The sequence below is a fragment of the Neopelma chrysocephalum genome, unplaced genomic scaffold (genome assembly GCF_003984885.1).
Source record: "Neopelma chrysocephalum unplaced genomic scaffold, ASM398488v2 Primary Assembly neopelma1_76, whole genome shotgun sequence".
Taxonomy (NCBI): domain Eukaryota; kingdom Metazoa; phylum Chordata; class Aves; order Passeriformes; family Pipridae; genus Neopelma; species Neopelma chrysocephalum.
Window position 1 is genome coordinate 15141590 of NW_020897737.1, and position 26965 is coordinate 15168554.

General features: G+C 40.3%; 1 protein-coding gene across 3 annotated transcripts in view; it reads left to right on the forward strand.

Annotated features, from left to right (window-relative positions):
• Positions 1-26965, forward strand: part of DSCAM (DS cell adhesion molecule) — a 442671-nt gene that overhangs the window by 320535 nt on the left and 95171 nt on the right. For 2 of the 3 annotated variants that reach the window (XM_027689234.1, XM_027689235.1), the window contains exons 12-15: positions 15833-16029; positions 18166-18262; positions 19659-19787; positions 25934-26101. In XM_027689234.1, coding sequence (XP_027545035.1) covers positions 15833-16029; positions 18166-18262; positions 19659-19787; positions 25934-26101 — 591 coding nt within the window. Of the gene's footprint in view, positions 1-15832; positions 16030-18165; positions 18263-19658; positions 19788-25933; positions 26102-26965 lie in introns of those variants that run through there. The other variant, XM_027689236.1, reaches the window with a different exon arrangement.

Consider the following 26965-nt stretch of genomic DNA (forward strand, 5'->3'; position numbering starts at 1 on the left):
GAAAGAGAAAGAGAAAGAGAAAGAGAAAGAGAAAGAGAAAGAGAAAGGGAGAAAGAAAGGGAGAAAGAAAAAGAAAGAAAGAAACAAAGAAGGAAAGAAAGAAAGGGGGAATAAAGAAAGAGAGAAAGAGAAAGAAGGAAAGAAAGAAGGAGAGAAAGAAAAAGAAAGAAAGAAAAAGAAAGAAAGAAGGAAAGAAAGAAGGAAAGAAAGCAAGAAAGAAAAAGAAAGAGAGAAAGAAGGAAACAAGGAAAGAAAGAAGGAAAGAAAGAAAAGGAAAGAAAGAAAGAAAGAAAGAAGGAAAGAAAGAAAAGGAAAGAAAGTAAGAAAGAAAGAAAGAAAGAAAAGGAAAGAAAAAGAAAGAAAGAAAGGAAGGAAGGAAGGAAGGAAGGAGGAAGAAAAAAATGTTTACCAGGAGGCAGTGTTGATCCAGTTGATGGGATGGTTAATCCTGGTCCCAGCGTTGATCCCCATCACGTGGAGGGATGGTTAATCCTCGTCCCAGCGTCAATCCCTGTCCAGATGCTGGGATGTTAATCTTTGTCCCAGCATCAATCCAGCTGGGTTGGTCTGGCCCATGGGAAGCCCAGGATCCTGGGGGTTCTTTCCCCATCCTGTGGAAGCCTGAGGTCCGTCCGCGGGGGGCGGAGGAGGCAGAGGAGGCCTGGGGGGGCTTCTCCTCATCCATGTCCATTGTCCTGTTCCTGTCCATTGCCATCATCCTGTGCTGCAAAGAGGGAGAGAGGAAGAGGGAGAGAGGGAGAGACAGGGAGAGGGAGCCAGAGCCACTACTGGGAGAGCTGTGATGGGCTGAGCTCTGCACCCCTGAGCCCTGGGGGGCTTTGGCCACGGTCCCACACGACCCCCACTCTCCACAGGGCACAGCCCGGGCTTGGCAGATAGGGCTGGGTGGACCCAGCCAGTAATTATGACGTGAATTCTTGACAGATGACCTGTTTTTTACACTTCCTGAGAGCATTCAATAAGATTAAGATAATGATTCAGGTTCCTTTTTTTTTCACCTGGAGTACCAAATCTTCCAATGCTCCCTCCAAAACTAATTACCCAGGTTTACAGTCCCGCAGTTACCAGCTCGCTCAGCCCTGGCAGTGCAATAAATTACCAGTGACCCTTTTTTCACCTCTTTGCCTCAAATTCCCGTTCTCTGCAAAGGACACCATCTAATTAAAAAACACAACAGGGGCCTGCTCGGAGAGGAGGGGGGGAAACTGTGTGAGATTACAGGGGTTTATTCTGGCAAAATCTGAGGGAAGGAACACGAGCTCTGGAGAGAGAGGTGTAAGAGACTAGTGAGATTTATGAGAGACTGGCAGGGCTGACAATAGAAACTGGAAGAGTTAGTGGAGCTGCCAGCAACTTTGCAAGCTTTTGGAAGGAAAATCAAAGGATTATTATTTGTTAGCAGCAGTATTAAAAATGCATTTAACTGACACAGGGCTGAGAAGGCTTTTCCTTTCTTCGGTGCTGCAGATATGGTTGCATTTATATTTATATTTTTTCCACAGTTCAGTAGAGTTCAGCTTCTTAATGAGCTGTTCTTTTTAAGACTGGTTCTGGGCACTCAGTCTCTTGGTTGATGCTGCTCATACAGAACAACTGAGTCAAGTACACAGCATAAATATAAGAATATCTCAGGAATCACAGAACTTCAAGAGGCTTCCAAGTTATCCTTGAAAAACCTTTGTAAAATATAAGTTCAGATCTTTTCTGGCTATGTGACTACTTCAAAAGACAGCAAACATACCCCATATGTTATCTTGAGGAATAATTCACTTTGTAGACAATCAAGACACATTTTCAAGAAGACTTCAATTGTAATCAGGGATGTTCAGCAACTCTGCAAAGCCACTTGAACGCCTAGAAATAAATGAAGGAATACAAAAACATCTGTGAAAGAAGGTGGAAAGTAATGTTCTAGAAAACCTTCATTTTGCCACAGAAAAGAGAGTAAAATGAGAGTATGTGGCATTCAGCAAGCTTAGCCAAAGGACTTCATTTCATGTCTTTTACTATTTTCTAATCAAGTGCATGATCAGAAATGAGACAAAAATAAAAGTAGCATCATTCCCTAAGTCCACAATCCTGAGCACTGTGCACTCCCTGTACTAAAGGAGAATTTATCTTGTGAGAAAACAATGTTTGTGTAATTAAAGAATGCATCATCAAACATTATCACAGCAATCTCACTGGAGACTGGTTGGAAGATTCAGTTATTTTGTTTATTGGGATTTTGGGTGCTTGAATTTGCCTTTTAAAATCAGTTTCTTTTTTAATCCATATAAGATTAATTCAGAGAGGAAATATATATATTAAAGAAATATATATACTTTAATTCTTACTTATTTTTTAAGTCTGCAGCCAGTAGCTTGGAGACTTGATGATCTTGGGGATGTTTTGCAACCTAAATGATTCTGTGATTCAGTAGATTCTGAATTCAGTAGAGTTACTCTTCAAAATAGACTTCTGGCATTCAAATTTCAGGATTCAATACTAATGGAGGATGGAACAAAGTCTTTAAGACAATTGCTGGATCTGGAGACTTGGACAAAGCAGCCTGGCTGAATAGTCCCCCATTTTCATTCCTAGGAATTGAGGGGGAGAAGCCTGTTGTCCACAAGATGTCCTGAAGTTGTTCAACATTATCAATGATCCACTTATTAAAGGGAAAAGAAAGTAAATAAAATAAACTGGGGTGGAGAAACAATCTGCTTTTATCACTCTTTTCTTTGCATAAGTGGTTGAGATGGTGGGAATCTGGTGGGTTTGTCCTAATTTAAAGTTATAACTGCAGCTGCTTTGACAGTTGGCAGCACCTTTTTAGAACATTCCTACTCAGTTATTAGTTTGGCATCATGCTGATCCTGTTATTACTTTCATTTATCTTACTGGGAAGGAAAGTTAAAAATCACATCATTTTCCAGCATCTTTCCACCGTGAGTTCCCAGTAAAACACTGTGGGATGAAGGTGTAGCACTTCTTCAACAACAAAGGATTTTTCATGCTGCATTTGAAATAACAACCAGATTTCCCATAATTTAAGAGAGAGTAAAAATGGGATTGCTTCTCAAGATAAAATCTCAGGATGACTTTTTTATGGGATTTTAGGTAATATGATAAATCTTTAATTACCCTAAGCTACTAGTTATTTGCAGAGGAGAAGCTGCATGGTTATACAACAATAAATCCAGTGTCCTGCCCATCAATCCTGCAGTCTGTTTTTGGCAGTGAACCTGGAAGCATTCAACCATGGGCAAATTCATTAAATAAGGAGCTGACTCGAAGCTAACTAGAAATTAGGGATAACTTTACTTCATGGTAAATAAAAGAATTTTTACCTGATTCAATAAAACCATAATCTTGAGTTTTGTTTTTTACTTGACAAAGCTGTTCTTTCAGTTCCTCATAGAACTAAAAAGTCAGGAATGTATTCCTGGGTGACCAGCAGGAAATCCATGTCCTTTACAGTGATTTTAGCTCCATGAATTTGAACCCTTGAACTTTTATTGTTTGGCTGAAAAAAGATTTAGTTTTGAGAATTTTCATAAATTTTTGTAGCTCTTTTTCCTTTTCCGACAAAATTTGCATTTTGAAGATTTCATGAGCATTTTGTCCTGATTTTTGAATAAGTTTGGAACTGTAATATACTTTGCTTTTTTTCCTCCTGTTTTCAGTGTTTTATATCACCCGTAACAAGGAAATCTCATTGTTGAAAGCTCTGTGCTGAGTTTTAAAACAAATTATCATTTCTGTGCTTCTTTGTTAACATTTATAAGATAAGTAGCTCTAACTGTTGCATAATGGATGGTTTCTTCAGTTTGAAAAAGAAAAAAATATCTAATTGGTTAAGTCCTTGGTCACGTATCGAATTAGTCAGGTCAGGCAAGGAACTGAAGAGCCTGAGAAGCTGGTAATGGAAAGCAGTGCCTTTTGCCTCTTAGTATTTGAAATCTGTCTGGATTTATAGAGAATGAAGTAGCATTAGTGTCTGAAAAATGTCTGGTGTTCTGAATCCAGTTTTATAACAGAGACAGATTAAGAAGAGAAGTTGCACAGCAGCTGATGGGTCTTGCGTTTGTTTATGAATAAACAGAAAAGTTCCATGTCAAGAATCATGGAAGGGTTTGGGTTGGAAGGGACCTTAAAGATCATCCCCTTCCAAACCCCTGCCATGGGCAGGGACACCTTCCACTAGCCCAGGTTGCTCCAAGCCCCGTCCAACCTGGCCTTGGGCACTTCCAGGGATCCAGGGGCAGCCACAGCTTCTCTGGGCAACCTGTGCCAGGGCCTCACCACCCTCACAGGGAAGAATTTCTTATACGTAATCTAACCCTACCCTCTCTTAGACTAAAACCATTGCCCCATGTTCTAACACTACATGCCCTTGTAAAAAGTCCTCCTCCAGCCTTCTTGTAGCCTCCTTTATTTACTGGAAGGTGCTGTAAGGTCTCCCCAGAGCTTTTCTTCTCCAGGCTGAACAATCCCAGCTCTCCCAGCCTTTCCTCCCAGCAGACCTGCTCCATCCCTCTGATCCTCTTGGTGCCTCCTCTGGACTCTCTCCAGCAGCTCCATGTCCTTGCTGTGCTGGGGATCCCAGAGCTGGAGGCAGCTCTGCAGGTGGGGTCTCACCTGAGGGGGCAGAGGGGCAGAATCCCCCCCTGCCCTGCTGCCTACACTGCTTTAGATGCAGCCCAGGACACAGGTGTTGTCTGGGCAAAACAAGTGGGCATTGATGGGTTATGTTGAGCTTCTCATCAAACAATACTCCCAAGGCTTTCTCCTCAGGGCTGCTCTCAATCCAGTCTCCACCCAGCCTGTATTTAGGGAAATCATAACTGTAAGTGATGGTTTGCTGAAAATGATAATTTAATTTCTGTATAATTTCCAATGTTTTTGTCTGGACAGAGAGGTAGAATACACAGAATATTTACACAGACTTATATTTACACAGTTGAAAAGAATTGCTTAGAAATATTTGGGAAGTTCCATCCATTTTTTCCCCACCAGTAGGTTTCACACAGATTATTTCCCATGAACCTGAGTCTGGGGGACCACACCAGCCATGTCTGACTGTGAACAATAAAAACTGCACAGGGAGCTGTGGAGCCCAGAGCTTGATCTCACCCATAGTGTCAAACCACAGGCACACTCAGGGTCCTCAGCTTCATCACAGAGGACTGGGAAATCCCGAGATCCCAATTTGAGCCAGAGCTGTCACCATTTTCAGATTACCCGGTTTGGAGCCAAGGAAATGTAGGGCATCCTGCTTTCCCAGCTGGGAACATGAAAACCCTACAACCAGGGGTCAAAATGCCTTTTCTTTCTGTGTATTTCTTGCATCCCAAGGAATAATCATCAGATATGCTTTAGAGAAATTAAATTAAAAGCCTTTCTTGGCCATTCTTACAGTCTGAAGTCCCAACAGGAGGGGTTCTGAAAAGCTTCCTACCAACTAACGAGAAACTCTAAAATGCATCACAGAAAAAGCAATAAAACTTGAGCATAAGTTCTCCCTGTGTATGTGACTAATGAGGTTGTTATATAGTGCATAAACCCACACTGTTCCTTTGTAAGTGATTATTCTTTTTATAATGGAATATAATTAAAAAACAAAAAAACCCCAAACAAACAAACAAACAAACAAACAAAAAACAAACAAAAAAAACACCCCAAACAAACAAACAAACCAAAAAAAAAACCAAAACCAAAAAAAAGCCCAAAACCACACAAAACCCCCCAAAACCCAGAATGACCAAATCAGCACTTAAACATCCTGGATTTCCTAGGGCCAAATTCTTTATATGCAAGATAATTTAATCATTTAGGCAGCACGTTTAGATCTAAGCACAGTTTTTGCATTTGTATGTTTCAGGGATCTGATTAAAAAAGAAACATTTGGCAATCTGATTTAAAAAAAAAAAATCAAAGCAGTGTTTTCATAGTGCCCCTGTAACTGGCTGCTTCATTTATCATATTCAGCACCCATCACATGCAATATGTCAAGCCATGCTTAGAAGCAATGACTTTCTTCTTGCTTTGCTGCTGGTTACATTATCAGCAGTGCCATTTTGGCCTCTGCTTTTGGGTGTGGAAGAGGTAATGGAAGTTTCTATTCCCTTGAAGCGCAATTTAAAGGCAAAAAAAAAAATAAAAATAAAAATAAATCAAGTCCTTTGAACTCCTTCGTGCTGTGGGAAGGTACCGTGGGGGGAAGTGACCCCCAGCCCTGTACCACGGGCTCTGTGCAGGAGATGGATGGCTGTAATTTACTCCTGCCTGAAACACAAGTATTTATGATGCCTTTCCTTGGCTGAGGGGTAAAAATGGTCTCTGGAGAAACAGAAACACTTTTTTTTTTTTTTGAAAGAGCGTATTGAAAAGAGGAATATACAGGACAGCTGAAGGTCGAGGGAAGAAGGCAGCAAAGGTTGCTCTGTCCTCTTTTCCAGGTAGTGAAATAATTCTCCTTGTTTGCCTCTGTGGAAAACATCTGGGGTTTTTTTTTTCCTTTCTTACTCCCACACATGCCTATGCACAAAGTCAGGTGCAAACACACCCCCCCCCACCACCCTTGACCTAAATTATATAGGTGACAAACCTGTAGGTCCTCAGCTATGGAACAAGGTCCTCTCAACATCAGGAACAGCAGTGTGAAATTTGGCTTTAAAACTTCTTTTCAGCTGTTCTCTGACTCACAGCTGGATGAGCACATTGGCAGCTTTGAAAAAGCCAAAATAACTATAATCTGGGTTCAAATTAGGGTCCATCCACTTCCTCTGGCCTTAGACATTTGGGTGCTGGAGCCAAATTGTCAGCCACTGCTTTTGCCTGGAAGTATATTAATTGTTCAGTGTAACACTCCCAAAATACTCAGTACAAAGGCTTGGCCTTGAATTTGATAAAACACTGCAAAGGCATGATAACAGTGAATATAAAAGTCACAACAAATTCCCAAAGGGGGGGCTCCTCATTTTAAATATAATGGAAGTAAGTGAGAAATTTCCTTTCTGATTTTCTGCTGTAAGAGCTGCTTCTTATTTACGGGGAAAAAGTAACTCAGGGAAGTATTATACTGAATATCTTTACTTTATAATTATTGTGCTTCTCTAAGCCTACTTTGTTTCTCTTTGCTGGCAATTCCCTCTTTCCATAAGACCTGTAGTAAGAAATTGTTAAGTACACAAGTTACCCATCAGCTTTTCCGAGACTGAGCAGCCTTTCAGAGCATTCCCCAATCATTTGGAATTTTTCTCCTTTTATTGACCAACCTGAGATCTCCTTTCCCTCTAGAAGCTCCTGGCATGATGAGCAGTAAAAGCAGAAAACAGATCTTATAGCAGAAAATAAAAGGTAAAATAGATTTGGAATCAAGTTTTTGGTTGAGGTGATGCTCCGTGGATGGTCAGACCATTCCCAAACCATCCCCAGATGGTCTCTGCGACAAGAGGCAGAATTAGAATTTTTCCTGGAGAAACCGGATTGATGTCCATCAAAATAAAAGCATTCAGAGCTTTATTCCCTCTAGTTGGATCTCCTTTCCTGTCTTTCCTGAGACTGTAGATTTATTAACATCCTGAGATTGTAGCATTTATTAACATCCTGAATCTCCTTTGTTAAGGGCATGTAGAGTTTAATATTAGGCCTTTAGCACTCGATTTCCCTGACTTTAGGCTGGACTTCTAAAGGTTGGTTGCAAAAGTCTGAGCAGTTCACCCTGAGGTGCTTTTATCATCAATAAGAAGGTGTTTGTCATCTTTAAGACAAGGTGAATGGCCCTCTGGAAGGTCTTGTTTCCCCCCAAGGACCACGACAGAAGCTTGGATGGCTAATTTTTAGCCACCTGAAGACAGGTTGTGATGAACCACTGACTGGTTCTATGAACATGCACAAGTGAATGCTTTAGTATATCCACCCAGTGCAATAACACCTTTCTGTTGGTGTTAATATGCAGAAAATATATATTTTTTTATTTCCTGTGTTTAATGTACTCATATAGAGAATGGCTACTAAATACAGAGAGCAGTATCTTGCTGAGTTCAATATATTTGAGTTCTCTTTCTGTCATCACAGATGATATTGGTTTATCTGCATCTGTCTAGACAATAAAAATATAATTTGCTCTGAGTGGCTAGAGGAGACCAGCCCTACCAGAGCTCTCTTTCTTATACATCAGCAGATAGTATTTCATGGCTTTTTAGCTCAGAACTGAGCTGTTATAGACCCAGGTCACCGTGCTTAAAAGTAGAGTTACTTGCATGAGTGAGCAGTGAATGAAAACCATTAATGTCCCGGCATGCTCTGCTCACCAATACTCATTTCTGTTGTAGCCAGAGTTTCTTAGGGTGTTTCTGCTTCATTTAAACCTGTCAATACCCCAATTAGTGCTTGCCTCTCTTCCCCTGGGAGGGACATTTACACGTGTCACTTCACAGCCTCCAAAATCTAAAAGACTTATGGGAACTGCTGGGTCATAAAATAGCTCCTGATTAAAGCTTGTGTTTTCCAATGAGTTTCTGCCTTTTTTTTTTCCTTATTTAAACTTGTAAACTGTTCAGGTATTTTTAATGAAAGGACAGAAATGGAAAGTTTAGAGCATGTCAACTTGCAAAAAAAAATGAGCTCTCTCCCATGTGGTTCTACAGTGTCTGTTTTTAACTGATTTGCATTCAGTAAGTCTCAAAAAATTAGAGCACTGTACTTTACAATTATGCCACCAGTAACCCTCTCATTTAACATTAAAACTTGATGCCATCTCGATGGCAGACTGAATTCAATTTAAGATCAAAGCATTGGAGAAGTTATCTGAAATTATGTATTGCTAGTTTTAACTATTTAACATTCCTGCTCTTTCCAGCCTGGCTTTTTTATAGGGGGATGAAAGATCATAATTGATTTGGAATAGAAAGTGGCTCAAGAAATTTATACTGAATGGAGATATATTTCTAATACTAATTTTTAGGCATCCACACTTTACAACAATGGTAGCACTTATACTGTCCATTAATTGCTTGTGTAGGAAAATGGTCTTTGTCTAAGTCCCATAAATCACAATTATATACATGGTAATGTACTGTTTTACAGGGTTGTGACCACTTATTTTTGTTTGGACAATTAGCCAAGCTTTGATGGAGCTGATTTTCCGGTGCCTCATGTGAGCCACCACAGTTTGTCACAAATTTCCACAGGCTTTTACTATAACTGACTGCAGGGGACAAATCTGTCATCTTATCGTTTCCCATTCCTTTTCTCCTGGTTATTAGGAAGTGCAGTCAGACAAAATGGGAATTTGAAGCTGCATGGCAAAGCAAAAGAAAGTCACATTCATTTCAGAACCATGTCAGAGGCAAAGGAAAGACCAGGAAATATAAGCAGCTGCTGGTCTCCTGTGTATCATTTGAAGACATCAGCTTGCACTGTACAAACACAGAACTTGTGCCAGACAAGAACCTGAGGAAGAAGAAAGAAGTGCCTTTGTGATTTGAGAGAAAAAACCCCTTTTTTTATTTTATTAATGTGTCTTTTGGTTAAAATTCATAGTTGTCATGCAAAATAAATCATCTTCTCTTCCTCTAATGTGACCTGAAACCACTTCTGAGTGAATACGAGATGAACCCTAAATGTTCACAGCCTTTGCCCTGACACATTCAATCAGATCAGGAGGCTCTGGTGGAGCTGCCAAGTGCTCAAGACATCATTGTCATTCTTATTAAAGCTCAGCATCAAACAAGGCCTGTTTGAGCCTGGAAACACATGTTTGAATAATACTTATAATCAAAGTAACTTCATTTCTATCAGGGGAAGAGCTGGCATGGTATTTTAGGGTGTGCAAAATCCATATTCATGCTCACTCAGTGATTTCTTTCTTTTTAGAATTTTGTTATTTTCCAAAGATCACCTTGTATGGGTGTCCTAATATCCTAATAATGCAATTTTTACAGACCAATGAGTCTCTTGTTCTGATATGGGATTTTTAATGCCAACTTACGTAGCTGGGACATGGACTGGTCATGTCTGGATTTAATTTCTCTCTGTTATATATAATAATTCTCATGGACTCTTCACTAAATAGAAATATAAAGATGCAGCTTCTGCTGTTCACAGTCTCTTTTTACACAGCAGTGCTGCTTTTTAGACTTTCCTGTCTAATTTTGTTAATTGAACTGCTAATGAAACTCTTGCCTATTGTCAGAAATCCGTTCATCTAATAGTTCTTAATGGAAGCATACAAAAGGCTACTAGCCCTCCTTTTAGGGCAGGTTGGGGCTAGGAGGTAATTTGATTTTTTTTATTTTATTTAAAAATATTTTCAGGAATATATTTATGAATAAATCTTCTGCATTTACTTTGACTCCTGAAACTCAAGCTGAGTAAATCAATCTGTCATATTAATTCATCAAATCTTTACTTTTCTCCTCAAATTTCTCAGGTTGACATGCTTGAATTTTTATTTTTTTTTAATCTGGAACATCAATAGCTATTAATTTCAAAACATTGGCTTTTTAGGTTTAAAATTCATGCTGTGTTGATTAGTGACACAGGTCACTCATTATTGTTTCAATTTGAGACTTGCATTGCTTACCCAACAAATTATTTCCTAATTCCAAGCAGTACAGTAAAATATTGCATTCTAAATTTACCTTTATGAAATACTTAAATATTTCAAATGGAATTTTTAAAATATTTCTCCTAAAAGAACGTGTCTCCCAGGAGGTTTACAGCAAATGAACATGGCAAAGTCAAAAATTTGATGCTCGTTTCCAAAATTTGTGAACACTGGTAGAAAATATTTGTCACTAATTATATGCCCATTATAATAATATATAATAACTTGTATACATAAAAAATGGATGCTTATTTTTGTGTTAACATATTTCTTTTACCCTTTGAGACAAACATTTTGCTTCCTAGTCTTGGGTATCTCTTGAGGATGAGGACTAAGCATGATTTTCACCTGCTGAACAGGTTACAGTTTTAGCAAAAAAACTGTGTTTAAATTGAAGTGTTGAAGTTCTGTTGATTTAAAATTCCCTTCTGGATTCAGAACACCATTTGAATTCCAGAAAGATGCTTTTTGAGTAAACCAAAATGTCTCCTGTCAGAAAGGGAAAACTGAAATTATGAATTTTAGCCACGCACTCGCTGACTCCTGGAAGTCTACTAAATTTGAAAATGAATTAACAAATAATAAACTATTAGTTAATAAACTATGAGAGTTAGACTCCCTTAAACATAAGTAATATATCTGCATGGGCTTTCTTTGCCTGAGCAAAAGAGGATTGAGGAAGAGGGAAGTTGTTTTTGAGGTAGAAAAATCGCATTTTTCACAGGAGAAGAGTATTCTCACTATGACCAGCATGGAATGGTGTCCTAAATTTGGCCTAAATGCTAAATTGGAATTTTAATTCATTTTTTCAATATATATTAATTTCAAGTTTAATGCAGTTTTTTCTTACCACGACTGCCATCCTCATTCGTGACGTTATTTTTACCCAAGGTGGTTCAAATTGCATCAAAGGGTTGTAGTCCTCTGTTCTAGAAGATGTACAAGAAAACCAGATGCAGATTCCTGAATGATCAGTGTAAAGGAAAGGCTTTTGAGGGCACAGTTCATCTGACTAGATGAGCAGCTCTTTGTGTGGATCTTTCTTTCCATTGGGAAGTCGACAATGAGTATCTTGGCATAGATGGTTGCAAGATGAATTCTTCCACAGTGACAGATTGTCCCCAAACTGATGTTTGGCCAGTTTAATCATGCTCCAGTTAAAGACCCAAATTATGAGGTGGACAATCTGTCAGCACAGAGATCTTCAGAGCAGGAGAATCACAGAATCACAGAATGGTTTGGGTTGGAAGGGACCTTAAAGCTCATCTCATTCCAACCCCCTGCCACGGGCAGGGACACCTTCCACTAGACCAGGTTGCTCCAAGCCCCATCCAACCTGGCCTTGGACACGTCATGGGGCACCCAGAAGAAGTGGAGACATGGTGAGACATATTTATGTATTGAAAGTCACATCACTAAGAGAGTCCAGGGCATGTCTGTTACTGAGCACACCCAGATTCTCGCTGGGCTCAGTTATCTCCAGATCATTACATCACTGGATTTGTTCACCTGCTGCATTTTTCCATCTTCTGTCTCAAGAACAACTTGAATTTCCACTGATGTTTGGCCATGAACAGCAACCTAACCTTCAGTACAGCTCAAAATACATCCCAGAGTGGCTTGTGGCATCTCCCCATGGACTGTGGTGCAGCCTGTGTTGTGTTCCTCTCTCCACCACAGCCAGGTAGCCAGAAAAATGCCATTTAGAGACTACAGACAGTGGTGATTCTTAAACGTGCTGAGAACTTCAACCAGTCTTGGAGTCGTTTATGAATGCTACAGAGGTACTTAGTGTTTAATTACAAACTGAAATATAGTGAGCCCCTTTGGGTTTTTTTTCCCCATGTGGCTATTTCCATCTATGATCTGAGAGAAAAAATATTTATCCCCCCAACTCTCCAAACAATTTTTACAATTACTGTGAATTTTGGTTTTCTAGTAGTTCATGAAAATTTATTCTAAAAGGATTCCAAAGTTTCTGAGCACAGACTTGACCTAACTTACTATGGCCTCCTTATTCTGGAAAATGGGAGCAGCCTATCTCAGGGTAATTAAATGTTTCCACTTCTGTTTGCCTTCAGTTCCTGAAGAAACACTCAGCAGTAGCAGAGAAAAGAGAGTCAGATTAAGCAATTTTGAGTGAATCTTAGGAAAGAGCCAGTTTCAGTTTTCTTCAAGAGTGGGACAAAAGGTTCTTGTTTTGTCTGAGCAAGTTCCATGATTCTTAAGAATAACCCCGACTACTGAATTTTTTGCTTTGTTTTTTAAGGATGAAGTTAATGCTATAAAGAAAATATAGTATTAATAAGAAACATAGTTGATATTAATAATATAAGTAATTACAATAACATTGTTGCTATACAGTAATATAGCACTAATATTTAATGCTATATTAAATAATGTTTTGATGATACAATAAATAATATTATAATTCCCTTATATAAATACATATTTTAGTTTGTCTGTCTATAATGTTGAAGAGCTGTAAAGGATACACACACTTAATATGGCATCTGAATCATCTTCATATATTTCTAAATGCCTTCACTTATTTTTTAAGACATCCTGAGAGAATATCTCATGCATATTTAGTGCAGATTTAGTTTGCTTATTTACAGTTTTCTAGATTATTTTGTCAGTAAAGCACCAGCACATTTATCTCAGTTATTTGCATCAGTAATTTGATTAAAGATAGTTGGGGGATGAAGAAATACGTTGCCTAAAATATCCTTGGGAATGTGGCTTTGTTACCAGAAATCTTTTGACATAGAGGAAGATAAAAAGAAGAGCTTATGGTTTAGAATCATTGGAGATAAATTGTGAAGAGTAAAAAATCAGCTTTGGAGGAAGGGGAAATATTTAGCTGTAAGGCATTGCTATGGCAATAAGGAATCCGTGTGGAAGATTATGTGAGAAGAAGGGAAGGATAAGCAGGGATAAAGCTGTATCTGAGGAATAAAGTCATCTTTCTTTACATGTTTTTTTGCTGCTCTTATTAAGAAAGTTTGTTAGGGGAAAAAAAATTTGAGCTTCACAAGCTAGACTGTGGTTTTTAGAAAGCAAGAAGGAGAGTCGCAGTGTTTGGTTTGGCACTGTCACCCATCATAGGACATGAAAAGGATATATGGGGCTAATTCAGGAAGAAATTCAGGAGGAATTTCTTCATGGAAAGGGTGGTCAGGCATTGGAAGGGGCTGCCCAGGGAGGTGGTGGAGTCCCCACCCCTGGAAGGACTGGCCGTGGCACTCAGTGCTCTGGGCTGGGGGACAAGGTGGGGATGGGGCATGGGGTGGATTTGATGATCTTGAAGGTCTTTTCCAACCTCAGTGATTCTGGGATTCTGGAATTCTGTGAGAAGTGAAGTTACCTGCAGCCCTGCAGCTGCATGGCCCTGGTCCAGTATATTCTGAATTTGGAAGCAACAAGCAGATGGACACAAAGAGTGATTTTCTGAAAGTAACCTCCTTGTGGGTACACTGAGACACCAGATGAAACTGAAGCTATTTTCATTCTCTGGAAGGTGGAATCACACTCATCCTCATTTTCTATTCTGATTATTCATAATTACTTCTCATCAAATGCTTCTCTTGGACAAAACTAGTGGGTACCTAATACCCAAACAGTTAAACAAAATGTACTCCATCACTAGTGCATTTTGGTGCCCGAGGAGCTTCATGTCTCACACGAGACATTTTTAAGGGTTCTTCCTGCAATTAGATCCCATTCATAAGTCAAAGCCACAGCTCCATGGCCCTGTTAATCTTCAAATCGGTTTGTTTTGGTTCAGGAAGCCTTTGAACAGGAAGGGCTGCATCCTGACATATTGTCATATCCAAGCATTAGCAGCTCTGGCATGTGAAAAGGTCATGCCATCAAGCATTAGCATTACAGAATTGCAATTACAGTAATTAATTTAAATAAGGATTTTTATTCTGCTGTGCAGCAGTAGCTGCAATCCAAGCAGGAGGGAAGACCAGGAAGGCCTCAAATCAGGTCCTCTGACAATGTCTTCTGATTAAAACAGGGACCCAGCGAGGTTCAGATGGAATGAGGGAGTTGTTCTGATAAGAAGAGATGAGTGTTCATGCATAAAAACAAGGGGAGTGGGGCTATTGCAGGAGCTCAGAGAAAGGATTCTTTGCTGACACCTCCTGTGCTTTAAAGGAGAGAACAGATTCAGTCAGAAGATTCATTCTTTGTGCTGCCCAGGGCTTTCCAGCCTCTCCCAAGAAGGGAAAGGGCCTGAACTGAAAGGCAGGTTCATGAGCTTTGATTATTCCCAGTCACAGAAGCCCAGATGCTGTTCCTTGGTGGACAAACCACGTGGGAAAGAAAGCACAGGACACCAAAGAGACCGTCCTGTTCCAAACACACCGTGTTTCAAGGGGTTTGCAAGTAAAGCACTCTGAGCATGTTTTCTTCCTGTTTCCAGAAGATTTTAATTCCAAAAGGTGAAAATACTTGGGGTTTAAGACTGGTCTTGCTAACAAGAGAGTACTTTTTTTCAACATTAAAATTTAAGCCCTTTTTGAAAGAATGGTTAATGAAGTTGACAGAAATGTCCAAACTGTTCTGCAAATACCTTCTGAATACAGTAAAAACTGAAATCCAGCTTGGTTTATTGTCAGTTTAATTATACTTTCTCTTCAGTACAGTTTAGCTATGCACTCAGCACGTGCATGGACTGTAAGCTCTTTGGTGCAGAGCCTTTATTTTAATTTTGTACAGCTCCTGGTTTAATTGAGCCCTCATTTCGTTGGATCATTACTGCCATACATACTTGTAAAACATATAACTGTCAGCAAATAAAGCAGTAGCTCCTCAGAAGGAATAAGACATTTTTATCAGTTCTTTATTCGCCCCATATCTGAATGCTTATTAATTACAGTACCTTTATGTGCTGTGAATATTGAATATTGAATTCTGTTACAAGTCTTCCTGTGAGCATCAAGCTGGGCTTCCTTTGGATTCACATCTTCTTTTCTCTACAGCCTCGTTGTCCAGTTCCAGCTCCTCTCTGCTAAGCTCCCTTTGAGGCCCATCCTCAATCTTAAGAGAGTTTTTTTTACATGGGAATGAAATACTCACATTTATGTCCATCTGGTTGAATATGGGCAGGCTGCACGAGGCACAGGCTGAAGGGCCAATCCCGTGTCATCAAACCTGTCAGCTCACTGAAGAACAACCTCTTTTTGTTGTTTTGTGTGTTTCCAGTTCCAGCTATGATCACTTCCTACCCAAACACCACCTTGGCAACACAAGGACAGAAGAAGGAGATGAGCTGCACAGCCCATGGAGAGAAACCCATCATAGTCCGCTGGGAGAAGGAAGACAGAATCATCAACCCCGAGATGTCCCGTTACCTTGTCTCCACCAAGGAAGTTGGGGATGAAGTGATCTCGACCCTGCAGGTAAGAAAAAAAATAAAGTGACCCACAACTCATCCAGATCTGTCAGAGTGTGCCTTGGTTTGGTTTGGATACCTCTTCCCAACATCAGATCTGCCCGTGGTGCAGCCCTGGAGTGATGGAAGCAAGAGGAGGTAGAGGAAACCTCTGCATCCCACCTCTCCCAGAAAAATTAGCCTCCATCTTCCCAAACTCCAGAGGCAACAGGAGAATGATCCAGGCTCAACCTGAGTGGCTCATGCCTTAGCCAGCACAGCTCAGGTTGGAGAACACTGCTGATAAGCACCTAGAGAACATCTGACCCCCAGTTCTGCTGTGTATCAGCTTTACCCTCACCCGAATCATTAAGCTGTTTTGAGATAAAAATCCTGTCTTTCAAAAGTACTTTTTTCCCTCCCTTTCCCTCTGTGGGGCTTGTGAGACCACTTTAAAAAGTCAGGTTAGTCGTTGGATTCAAAGTGGTGTTTTTCATGTGCCTTTATGAAATCTAAAAGATATTTTAAAAAAAGTCATTTAGATTCTCACTCAAAAATCTTGATTATCCATTTTCAGTCATACTTAAAAATGTGTTTGTCAGGCTCAAGGAACTATTTCTCTGACTCTCTGGTGATTGTCTAAATTCTAGTGTAACTCTTATAAAAGATCTCTTTATCAGCCAAAAACTGTTTTGGATGATATCCAATAAAAATCTGGATTTGCTCTCTGTGAGGGAGCTTTGTCATTGATTTCTATGAGGTAAAATAAACTCTATGTGTGACTTTGTTCATATTAGTATTTTTTGTGTTACAAGTGATATTTAATTATAGGATAGACCCCTAGGCCTCTTTGCCCTCATTCTTCTTATTGACTTTAATAAGACAATCCCTGGGTGCACAGCAATATTTCTATTTGTAAGGCTGGAGACCTGTTTGGAGAATTCTGCAGCTCAACTCAGCTGTTATGGACACATGAAAAGCTATTTATTTCTAAGGACTCTGGGGTGGGGGTAGGGGGGGAAAGAAGGCCCTAAATGTGTCAAACTGGGCTCTGGAAATTTTCGTTTCCCCATCTTAAAGCTCAGCCACAAGTGCACCTTAACACAGCTTGACAAGTTACCACATCTCAGATGATAACTCTCCAATTTCCTTACAGAGAGTGGAAAATTAATCCATTTATTTTGACCAGTGGTGACTGAGAGCTGTGCTCATATTCCCTTGGTTTTGCTGAGGGATAAAGAGCACGTGGAGTTACCATGGCTCAGCCAATATGTGGCAACTTGTCAAGCAGCCACAAACATTATCATATATCTGGTTCCTTAATTCCCTGTATGAAATGGTGGAATACTCTCCATGTTGTCAGGAATAAATTCACTCGTTTCTGAAATGGGTGTTGCTTAGGTGAATGCACAGAAAATGCTGTGAGAAAATGAATGTCTGTTTTCAGGACCCATTTTGAACTGTGTGCAGTAAATAGAGTGTGGAGCAGCACGCTGAACAATGAGAAGAAAATGATATTTTGAACATCTGCTCCTTCAAAAAAAAAAATCCTTTCCGTATTGTACATTGAATGAAGCAGTGGTCCTGTAGAAAAATATCATTATGATCATTTACATAAATATTATATAAAACTTCCCACGCTGTGAAACCACAAATTGAAGAAAGACCACACAAAACTTTATTATGAGGCACCGCGCTGAATGTAAGGGGTTCACCAGTGTTTGAACCTCTATTTCCTCCACACAGACTTCAGCCACTTGAGTTATTTTCAGAAATTGCTGGGAAAAAAAAAAATTGGAGGCAGCAGGAGGCACCGTTTTGCAGGGAAAATTTCAGCCAACAGTTAAATACTTGGCAAACTTGCGAGTAACTGGAAAACAGGAATCCCGTGGAGAAGCTACGGGAAGAGGTGGTGCTCCAAGTCCTGCCTACACGTGTAGAGCTGATAACCTGCTCCCTCAGCCCAGGTGTTGCTGGGTTTGATAAGGCTCAGTATTTTGGATGCTTTGCTGTGCACCTGTGTGTGTGTAACTTGCAGCATCTATTCAGTCCTGTCAAGTAAAACAGTTTGTGCCGTTTTTCTCGCACCGGGCACAGAAAAGCTGTTGGTTTTATTTTCTCTGCTTGCTGTTCAATCAATCCCTTCTTTTCAAACCACCCATAGATTTTGCCAACTGTGCGTGAAGATTCTGGCTTCTTTTCCTGCCACGCCATCAATTCCTACGGGGAGGATCGTGGGATAATTCAGCTCACTGTGCAAGGTAGGAAGAGGACAACATAAGGAAAAAAACACGGCTATTGTAGGACAGTAAGTGTGTGCCATCCTCAGAAATCTGCTGGGGGAGGGAGGCTCTGATTCCTGATTAAATGTATTCCTCGTTGTCACAGAAAGGAGGAGCCACATGAAGATGTTCAGTCTTTCATTTTCCAGCATCGCAGATAAAACCAGAATAAAGGATGAGCTCAAGTCTGTACAAATTAATAAGAATTTTTCTTAAATACACTCACTGACAATCTGCTAAATATTTAAAACTATCATCTTCAGTAGGATGTGAGGTTTTGGGGTTTTTTTGAGGAGAGGAGGGAGAGGGTTGCATTTGTTCTTAAAGAACAAATGTGCTTAAAACCCAAGTCTGAAATAAAACAAGAGTGTTCTCACTTCATCTCTAGAGAAATGTTAAAACCCACTGTGGAACTCCAAGCAAAATATTTCAGGTTTAATCAGTCAAAATAAATGGTGAGCACTTTGCAGGATGCAAACTCAAGGAACTCATGTTGCCTGGGGCTGGGGTTTCCCTCCTGCAGGGTTTCACTCCTGGAGAGGCCGAGGTGACAATATTTGGGATGCAGAGCACGGGCAGGACTGTTCCTGTGCCTGTTCCTGTGGCTGTGTGCCTTTGAGCATCCACACTGCTCTTTCCTCGGACTTGCAAATTTTTATTCTCCCTCCTCTTGATTCCAAGTAGCAGCAGGTTCCAGGGAATGCCTGAGGCAGCCCCGCTGAAAAATTCAGGTGGAGTTTGGGGGCAGGTTCCCAGTTATGCCACTGCTCATTTCAGCTGCCACCACCATTTAGAGGGGCACTGGAATGGGTCTAAATGCTGTTTATTTAAAACCTTAACTCTAGAGACAGCAAGAGTGATTTTATATTGTTATCAAATAATTCTCTTATCAAATTAAGACTTTGAAACACGCTCAAAGAGGTAGAAATTTTACTCCCCCTCTAATACTCAAAAAGAGTCTTAGAGAATTATTTTCTGGCTTTTAGGCCAGAGCACCACCATATTTAGCATTTTGGAGTTCAGTGTTCATATTTTTACCCTCGTGTTTGGTGTAAAATCTGTAGAAGCAAAATGTGGTGTTTGAGGCAAAACATCTTTTGGACTTTCAAAGTCCAAGCTGGGAGTGTTTGTAAGGAAATGCAGCTCTGTGTTGCCTGTGAGAAGGTTAAAGAGATGTCCATATTCGAGATGACATCAGTGACTCCTACTTGAAAAGTGACTTTTCCTCCCTCTCCTGGGTACTTTCAGCAGGTGATTAACTGGATCAGGGTGCTAATGAGTGACCTGAGAATTACCAGGAGCTGTGCCAGTGCCGCGCTCGCTGTTGTGACTTTGTTAAGGGCTTTGTTCTCACAATTCGTGTGTGTTTGCTCAGAACCCCCCGACCCTCCCGAAATAGAAATCCGAGAGGTGAGAGCCCGCAGCATCGCCCTCAGGTGGACCATGGGATTCGACGGGAACAGCCCCATCACCGGCTACGACATCGAGTGCAAGAACAAGTCTGGTAAGAAACAACCTCCCCCCGCAGTAATTCCCGCTGCTAAGTCATTCATCACCGGGTTTGCGTCGTAGCAGATAATTCAGAAATTGGAACTGCCTGATGGAAATTTTTATCACGGTTTATTTAATCTTCCACAGGAAGATTTATCTTCATTTGTTGTCTTTTTTTTTTTTTTTTTTTTTTTTTTTTTAGGTAACAACTAAGTTCAGCAATTGCTGCTTTTCCCTTTTACCAGGGAAACCTGCATGTAAAGGGAAACAAATTTTGATGTAAAACAAGCCTGTCTAGGTGACAGCTGATATGATGGTTTTGATTGTTGGTCCCTGGTCTTGGATTTTATCTCTTTATTTCTTTTAATTTTATATTTTTCTCTATAGGAAAAAATACCTGCTTTTACAAATTGTCTTTTCCTGTAGGGCTGATTTTTAGGAGTTGTTTTCTATTGTTATGTGAGTCTGTGGCATTTCCCCTGGAAGATTAGCAGTGAAAAAGGGTAGTTATGAGAATTTTCAGACAAAGAAAGTTATGTGGTAGTTTGCTGAACACTGAAGTCAGAAAACTATTCCTGCATATATTAAACCCCCAAAATATTCATTGACTCTTGAAATCTGAAAACACTCCAAGTTTGTTTGACCTGGGTTCATGATTGAAGATCACACCTCTAATTAAGCACATTGTTAAACACCGTCCCTGAGTCATCATTTGAGAAGGGACTAGAAAGGAAATTGAAGTCGAACAATATTGTCATATTTCATGTAGGATTAAAAAGACACTGAGAAATTACACTGTGTCATGTTGGAGTTTGTTGCACTGAATGTAAGGGAACATAATCCATTAATAGGAATACTCTGTGTTTATCAGTGAGATATTCTGTTTATCAAAGCAGCTCTAGTACATTTATAGACTTCTGCCCTTAGTTCTGAAAAATAAAAATTAATTTGTCCATAAAATTCTAAAATTCACATTTATTTCTTTTTAATTATTCTACTACCCATCTTAATATTCTTCATTTATCTACACTGTTTTGGGGTTTTTTTGTGTGTGTGCTTCATAAGGCAAAAATGTTGTGATGTTTTCATTACTAGATAAAATATTTTCCAGAGTGTTAAATCACTGGCTTTGTAAATGGAATTGATAACATTCAGGTGAGAAAGGCACCTGAAAGATTAGAAGTGACAATTCTCCACTGAGGCTGTGGTCAGGAATTGCAGCTTTGGAGTTGTAGACTAGGCAAGGATGCCTTCAAGGGACATTTATACTTAAAAATTGCTGGGCTTTGTTTTCTTTTTGATTATTTTCCTTTCTTTCCAACCACCCACCTGCTCCAGAACAGTTTTTGAAAGCCATTCCTGCCTGATAGGCTCCTTCCTCACCCTAAAAAAAATCACTCAAGTAACTCAGCATAATCCCATTTTGGAAAACTGAGCTGCTTTCCTTTGGTTGAAGAGATGGTGGGAAGGGACTCCAGAGCTCTAAAACATCTTTCTTACATTTATTTCAATGTTTTCAAGTGATAATGCAGAATGCAGGCAAAGATTAAGTGGTAATCACCAAGAACTTGCACTGCAAAATGATGTCTCTCTAATGTGGGGCGATAAATCAGTAGCAAGACAGCAAATGAAGCATCATCAGGTTGGAAATATCAAGACAGAACATACTGATAAAGGTTAAAAAATTTAAAGAAAGGAAAAGAAGTGGGTGGCAGACTTGCTGTTGAAGAAAATATTTCTTTATCTACATATGAAGGCAAATCCTGGAGGTCATGTCCTAAAAAGAGCAGATTATCTTCTCACTGCAAACAACCGAAATGTCATTTTTTAGAATCTGAGGCTGAATGTTTGGAGAAACAGGATCAGGTTTTTGGATTCTTGCACGTGATTTTTGTGATTAGTTAAATCATCAAGAATACGAAATATCAAAGGTGGCAACTAAAGAATTTGTAAAGGGTAGTTGGGGGGAGAGAGGACTTAGAACAAAGAGGAGGAATTAAGGAAACTTCTCCCAGTGTCCAGGTATTAAAGGGATGGAAGAAAACTTAGGTTATGCGTTCACAACCCATATGTTAAACTCGAGGAACATCCTGCCAACACCAAAGTAAACCTGGAAACTGCACAGTTGTGTTTAGTGGGAATTTTCCACCTATGCTGCCCTACCCTGAGGACCCAGAAATGAGTTTGCATCAGGATGCATCATCTAGGCTTCTCAAGAAGGAAAAAAGGAAGAATTTTAAATTTCAGAGAATGTGCAGGTGACCACAAAGCACGCATGGGCTTCACTAAATGGTGCTGCCCTCATGTATCCCATCATAAAATTTAGGTTGGAAAAGACATTTAGGATTGTTAAATCCTATTGATTCAGAACTGCTGATATCTTCCCCATCAGACCAAAAGAAAGACACGTTATTTACCCTCTAAAAGGAGCAGGGAGTTGGCTGTCACACGGGTAAGTGGCACCTGTAGGGTCCAGTTGCAGTGCAGGAGCACTGTGGATATCAGGAGTTCAGGATGTTTTGGGACTTGGAGAAAACACCCTCTGCACAGAAACCTGGCCCTTCACGGACACCAGTCCCGTGTAGCCACCAGACCTTTCCATGGGAGGCGTAGGAAGAAGTCTGAGCACAGGAACGGGTGTGTGAGTCCTTTGTGCCTCTCTCTCCTCATCCTTTTTAGGTTTTTTTATGTCAGTCGGGAAATCTCAAGCACAAACCGAGCATCAGCTCCGCTTAATTGCGCTTTTTTTGTGCTCAGAGGGACCCGGGCATCCCCTTGGCAGAGCTGGGGGGTTCCTCCCAAAACCTGCCCCGGGGGTTCCTCCCAAAACCCGCCCGGGGCCCGCGGGGGTGCAGTACCGGCAGTGGCCACCGGGTGGCAGCGCCGGCCCAAAATTCCCATTCCCAAATTCCCCAAATCCGCCCGGAAGAGCCCAAAGCTCCGTCCTCCCTTTTAGGGACGGGCGGAAAGCTGGTGGTTTTCGTTTTTTATAGATCGTTCTGTAAGAACTTCTGGAAAGTTTTGTATAACACTAAGAAAAGGCCTGGGCATAAGGTTTTATGAATGGAATAAAACATAAGTTAAAAAGTTCACACTTTCTTTCCTTCCTTCCTTTTTTTTTTTTATTTTTTTTTGGTTGGTTGGTTTGTTGCGGGTTTTTTGGTATTATTTTTCTTTGTTTCTGGGTTTTGGGGTTTTTTTTGTTTGTTTCGTTGGTGGGTTTGGGTTTTTGTTTTGGTTTGGTGGGGTTTTTTTTCTGTTTGGGGTTTTTTGTGGCGGTTTTCTTGTTTGTTTGGGTTTTTTGTGTTTTTTTTGTTTCTTTTGGGGTTGGGTTTTTTTTTGTTGGGTTTTTTTTGTTTGTTTTGTTTTAGTTTTTCCTTGTTTTTTTCTTGTTTGTTTTGGTTTTTTTATTTTGGTTTGGTTTTTGGACTTTTTTGTGTTTTTTTGTTTGGGTTTTTTGTGGGTTTTTTTGTTTGTTTTGGTTTTGGGGTTTTTTTTAGTTGTTTTCTTGGGGTTTTTTTCCTTGTTTTTTTCTTGTTTGTTTTGGGTTTTGGTTTGGTTTTTTTTTTTGCTTGTTTGTTTGTTTTTGTTTGGAGTTTTTCTTGTGGGTGTTTTTGGTTGGTTGGTTTTTTGGTTTTGGTTTTGTTTTTTTGATAGCCCATTGCTGCTTGTTTTCTGTGCTTTGTTAGTCTTTCTGCACATGTAGATTTTAAAGTACTCTGCAACAAGAATGAAAACCAGAAGAGCCAATAGTCAATCTTAACACCTCACTTACTTACCACATGGACACAAACAAATATTTTTAGGGTTTGCCAGAAGAAAACAAAATTAACTTTTTCCCCCCTTTTTTTCTTACTAACACTTACATTTTTAATTTCCCCTTTTCTCTCATTAACATAATTTTTTAAAAACTAACTTTTTTTTCCTTTTTTTCTTATTAACACTTGAATTTTTAAAAATTGGAGAGAATTCTTTTTCTCTCTGGACTGGCTCATTTCAAAAGGATTGCTGTTGTTTATTTTATCCTTCAAAAAGGGATTATATGTATGAAAACAAGCTCCTGAAGTCCAGGCATTAGCCATAAATAAACACTGAAAACCTGTATTTAGAAGCACAGGAGACTGAGTTTTCATCTCTCTTTCTCCATAGTGTGTCATTATTAAATCTACTAAGAATCACCAGAAATTTTCAAATTAGTTTCTTTGATTTCAGTAGCTAATATGTACTAGAGTCCTATCAGGGGTCAGTATTTTGAACAACCAAGTGAAAGCCACAGCAATCTGATAATATACAAACCACATTAAAAGAAATTCTCATCATCCTCGAGGGAAATTTAACACAATCTCCGTACCAAGGAGTTGTTTTTTTTTTTAATTCCTTTCCTTTTGGAGTTTTAAAGACAAGAGTTTGCTTCTGTGCTTGTATAAAATTTAACTCAATGGAGTGGAACTGCTGGTTAAAATTCTGTGAAGGTTAAGAAATTCTGTGAAGTTTAAGAAATTCTGTGAAGTTTAAGAAATTCTGTAAAGTTGGAGCAAACTGAGAGCAAGTTGTAGAATCGCTGCCTGCAGATAATTCCTTTAGAGCTTCTGAAAGTGTCCCACAGAGAAATCTGTGACAAACTCAAGGTAAAATATATTCAAATTATTTTAGCTATCACTTAAATGTCTGATTCCTGAATGTTTTCTGTTTAAACGAAGCCACGTGGGTGAGCAAACAGGCCCTGTAACCAGCCAGCATGCAGGGGACATGTCATTGTGACAACTTGTACGTCTTTTAGCAAAGGAATTTGCATGGTTTGTGCAAATATTTTGTATCTGGGATGAGCTTTCTATTTTTAAACAAGTCTTTCTCACCTGCTGAGCTTCCTGCAGTCCTGCCTACAGTGACCCAGAGTGTAAAACACTCCCAGGAGCCTGCAGTGACATCCCCACAGGATGCTGCAGAGGTTAAAGGGGGAACATTGCCTGCAGTAAGGAAGAAATGAAGGATGGCAACACACAAAAGACATCAAGATGCTTTAAACTGATACATTGTCTGGGTTTTTTTCAGCAATTCAGTGCTGGTATGAAAACAGGGATTGCTGTGTTTAGCCAGTTTCCATCCTTTTTCCTGTTAAACGTCTGGATAATTTATTAAAAACGTAACAGGCAGGTGAATAGTGAGCACAAATAATAACAATGTGCTCCTCCTTTTGCAGGTGTACAGAGACAGTTTAGAGGGTTCTACATTCTCTTGCATCCTAAAATGAGTCAGGGAAATGGCACCAGTCCTGGAGGGTGCTGAACCCCATGTCTAAGTACTCCAAGCTGGTGCTCACTGTTTGCTCCTGGTGTTTGGGATCAAAGCTTCTGACTGACCCCTGCTAGTTTAAGGACCCTCCATTAAAATCATGGAATCATTAAGGTTGGAAAAGATCTCCAAGATCATCAAGTGCACCTTGTGCCCAATGCCCACCTTGTCCCCCAGCCCAGAGCACTGAGTGCCATGACCAGGTCTTCCTTGGACACCTTCAGGGATGGGGACTCCACCACCTCCCTGGGCAGCCCCTTCCAATGCCTGACCACCCTTTCCAGCAAGAAATTCCTCCTCATGTCCAACCTGACCCTCCCCTGGCACAGCTTGAGGCCATTTCCTCTCACCATGTCCCTTGTTCCCTGGGAGCAGAACCTGACCCCCCGCTAGATCCCCCCTCTTGTAAGGGAGTTGTAGAGAGCAAAAAAGGTCACCAGCCACTGCTGTCTATTAACCCCCCCTCTTTGGAGCACAATCAACTTTCTCCCTGGGTGAGGATCCTTTTGGAAGGGTCTTTTTCACAGTTATTGCAATGTAGCAAAGGTAAAAAACGCAGTATGTGCACACTCACAAAACTAGGGAATCCCCTCTCACCACCTCCTCAAAGAGTAGCTATTTCCTTGGATTTTCTGATGACCCCGGGGCTGAGTCACAGCATCCCACTTGGAGCAGTCAGGAGTGCTGTCTAGGAGGGTGATCCCTGGATTTACCTGTAGCACCAGGAGGCATTTTCTGGGCTAATCAGCAACCCTGCTTTGTGAGATGCTTTAACTGTGTGCTCGTGTCAGCCACGTTAACATTTATTTGTCTGTGGTTTTTTTTTAAAATTTCTTACTGATTTCTCATGAATTTCTTGTTAAACAGACTCCTGGGATTCCGTTCAGAGAACCAAAGACGTTTCCCCTCAGCTAAACCAGGCCACCATCATCGACCTGCACCCTTCCTCCACCTACAACATCCGCATGTACGCCAAGAACCGCATCGGCAAGAGCGAGGCCAGCAACGAGCTCACCATCACCACGGATGAAGCAGGTGTGCCCTGGCTTTTTGGCATCTAAAATGTGCTGGGAATTATCTCTCTTTGATGGGAGGAATCTTCACACTGCATGCTGCAGCTGCACCGAAGGAAATACTGAGTTGTTCCCGTAGAACGTCGTCGTGACTTTTGCAACTTCGTCGTGCAGGGCTGTGGTTAAAGCAGTTCAGTGGCATCTAGTGGTCAAAGGAGACATTGTGCTCCAAATTTTCAGCCCCTGGTTCTGGAAATAACACACCTGTGTCTACAGTGTGGCAACTCAAGCAGCAACATCCCATTTTTAGTGGTGGTTCCCGCCCCTGTGGGTATTGTGGCTTTCCTTGGATGCTCAGATATTAATAGAGGGAACTAATTTAAGTTACCCCCATTTGACAACGTTGGTCCACGTGAATCAAGTCTTCCTGAATATTCCACCTTTCAACCCACCCACTGTTTAGTCTTCTGATCTCTGTACTTGAGTCATTTGGCTGTCATTAGTTACTGCCATTCCCCTGTTCTTTGCTGCCATGTATCATTTAGGTTGGAAAAGACCTCCAAGACCATCAAATCCAACTGTTTATTTTACCTTTAACCTTTTACTCTTCTACATCGTTACAGGGTTCTATGCCAGCAGGACTATGGGGGCATTTTTACTCTGTTTCAGCAGTTAAAAAAGAAAATGTTGCATGGCCATAAATAGCAGGCACACATTGCAATTATACACAGTGTACAGAGGTGCTAACCCAAGTAGCTTCAACATCCTTAGAACTTGGATGGAATTACTCTGAAAAGTCTTGATCACCAGGGAAATTGCTCATTCATATTTGAAAGCATCACTTTTTGTCTTGCCAATTTTATTTTTCCTGTTATCTTATGCTAAG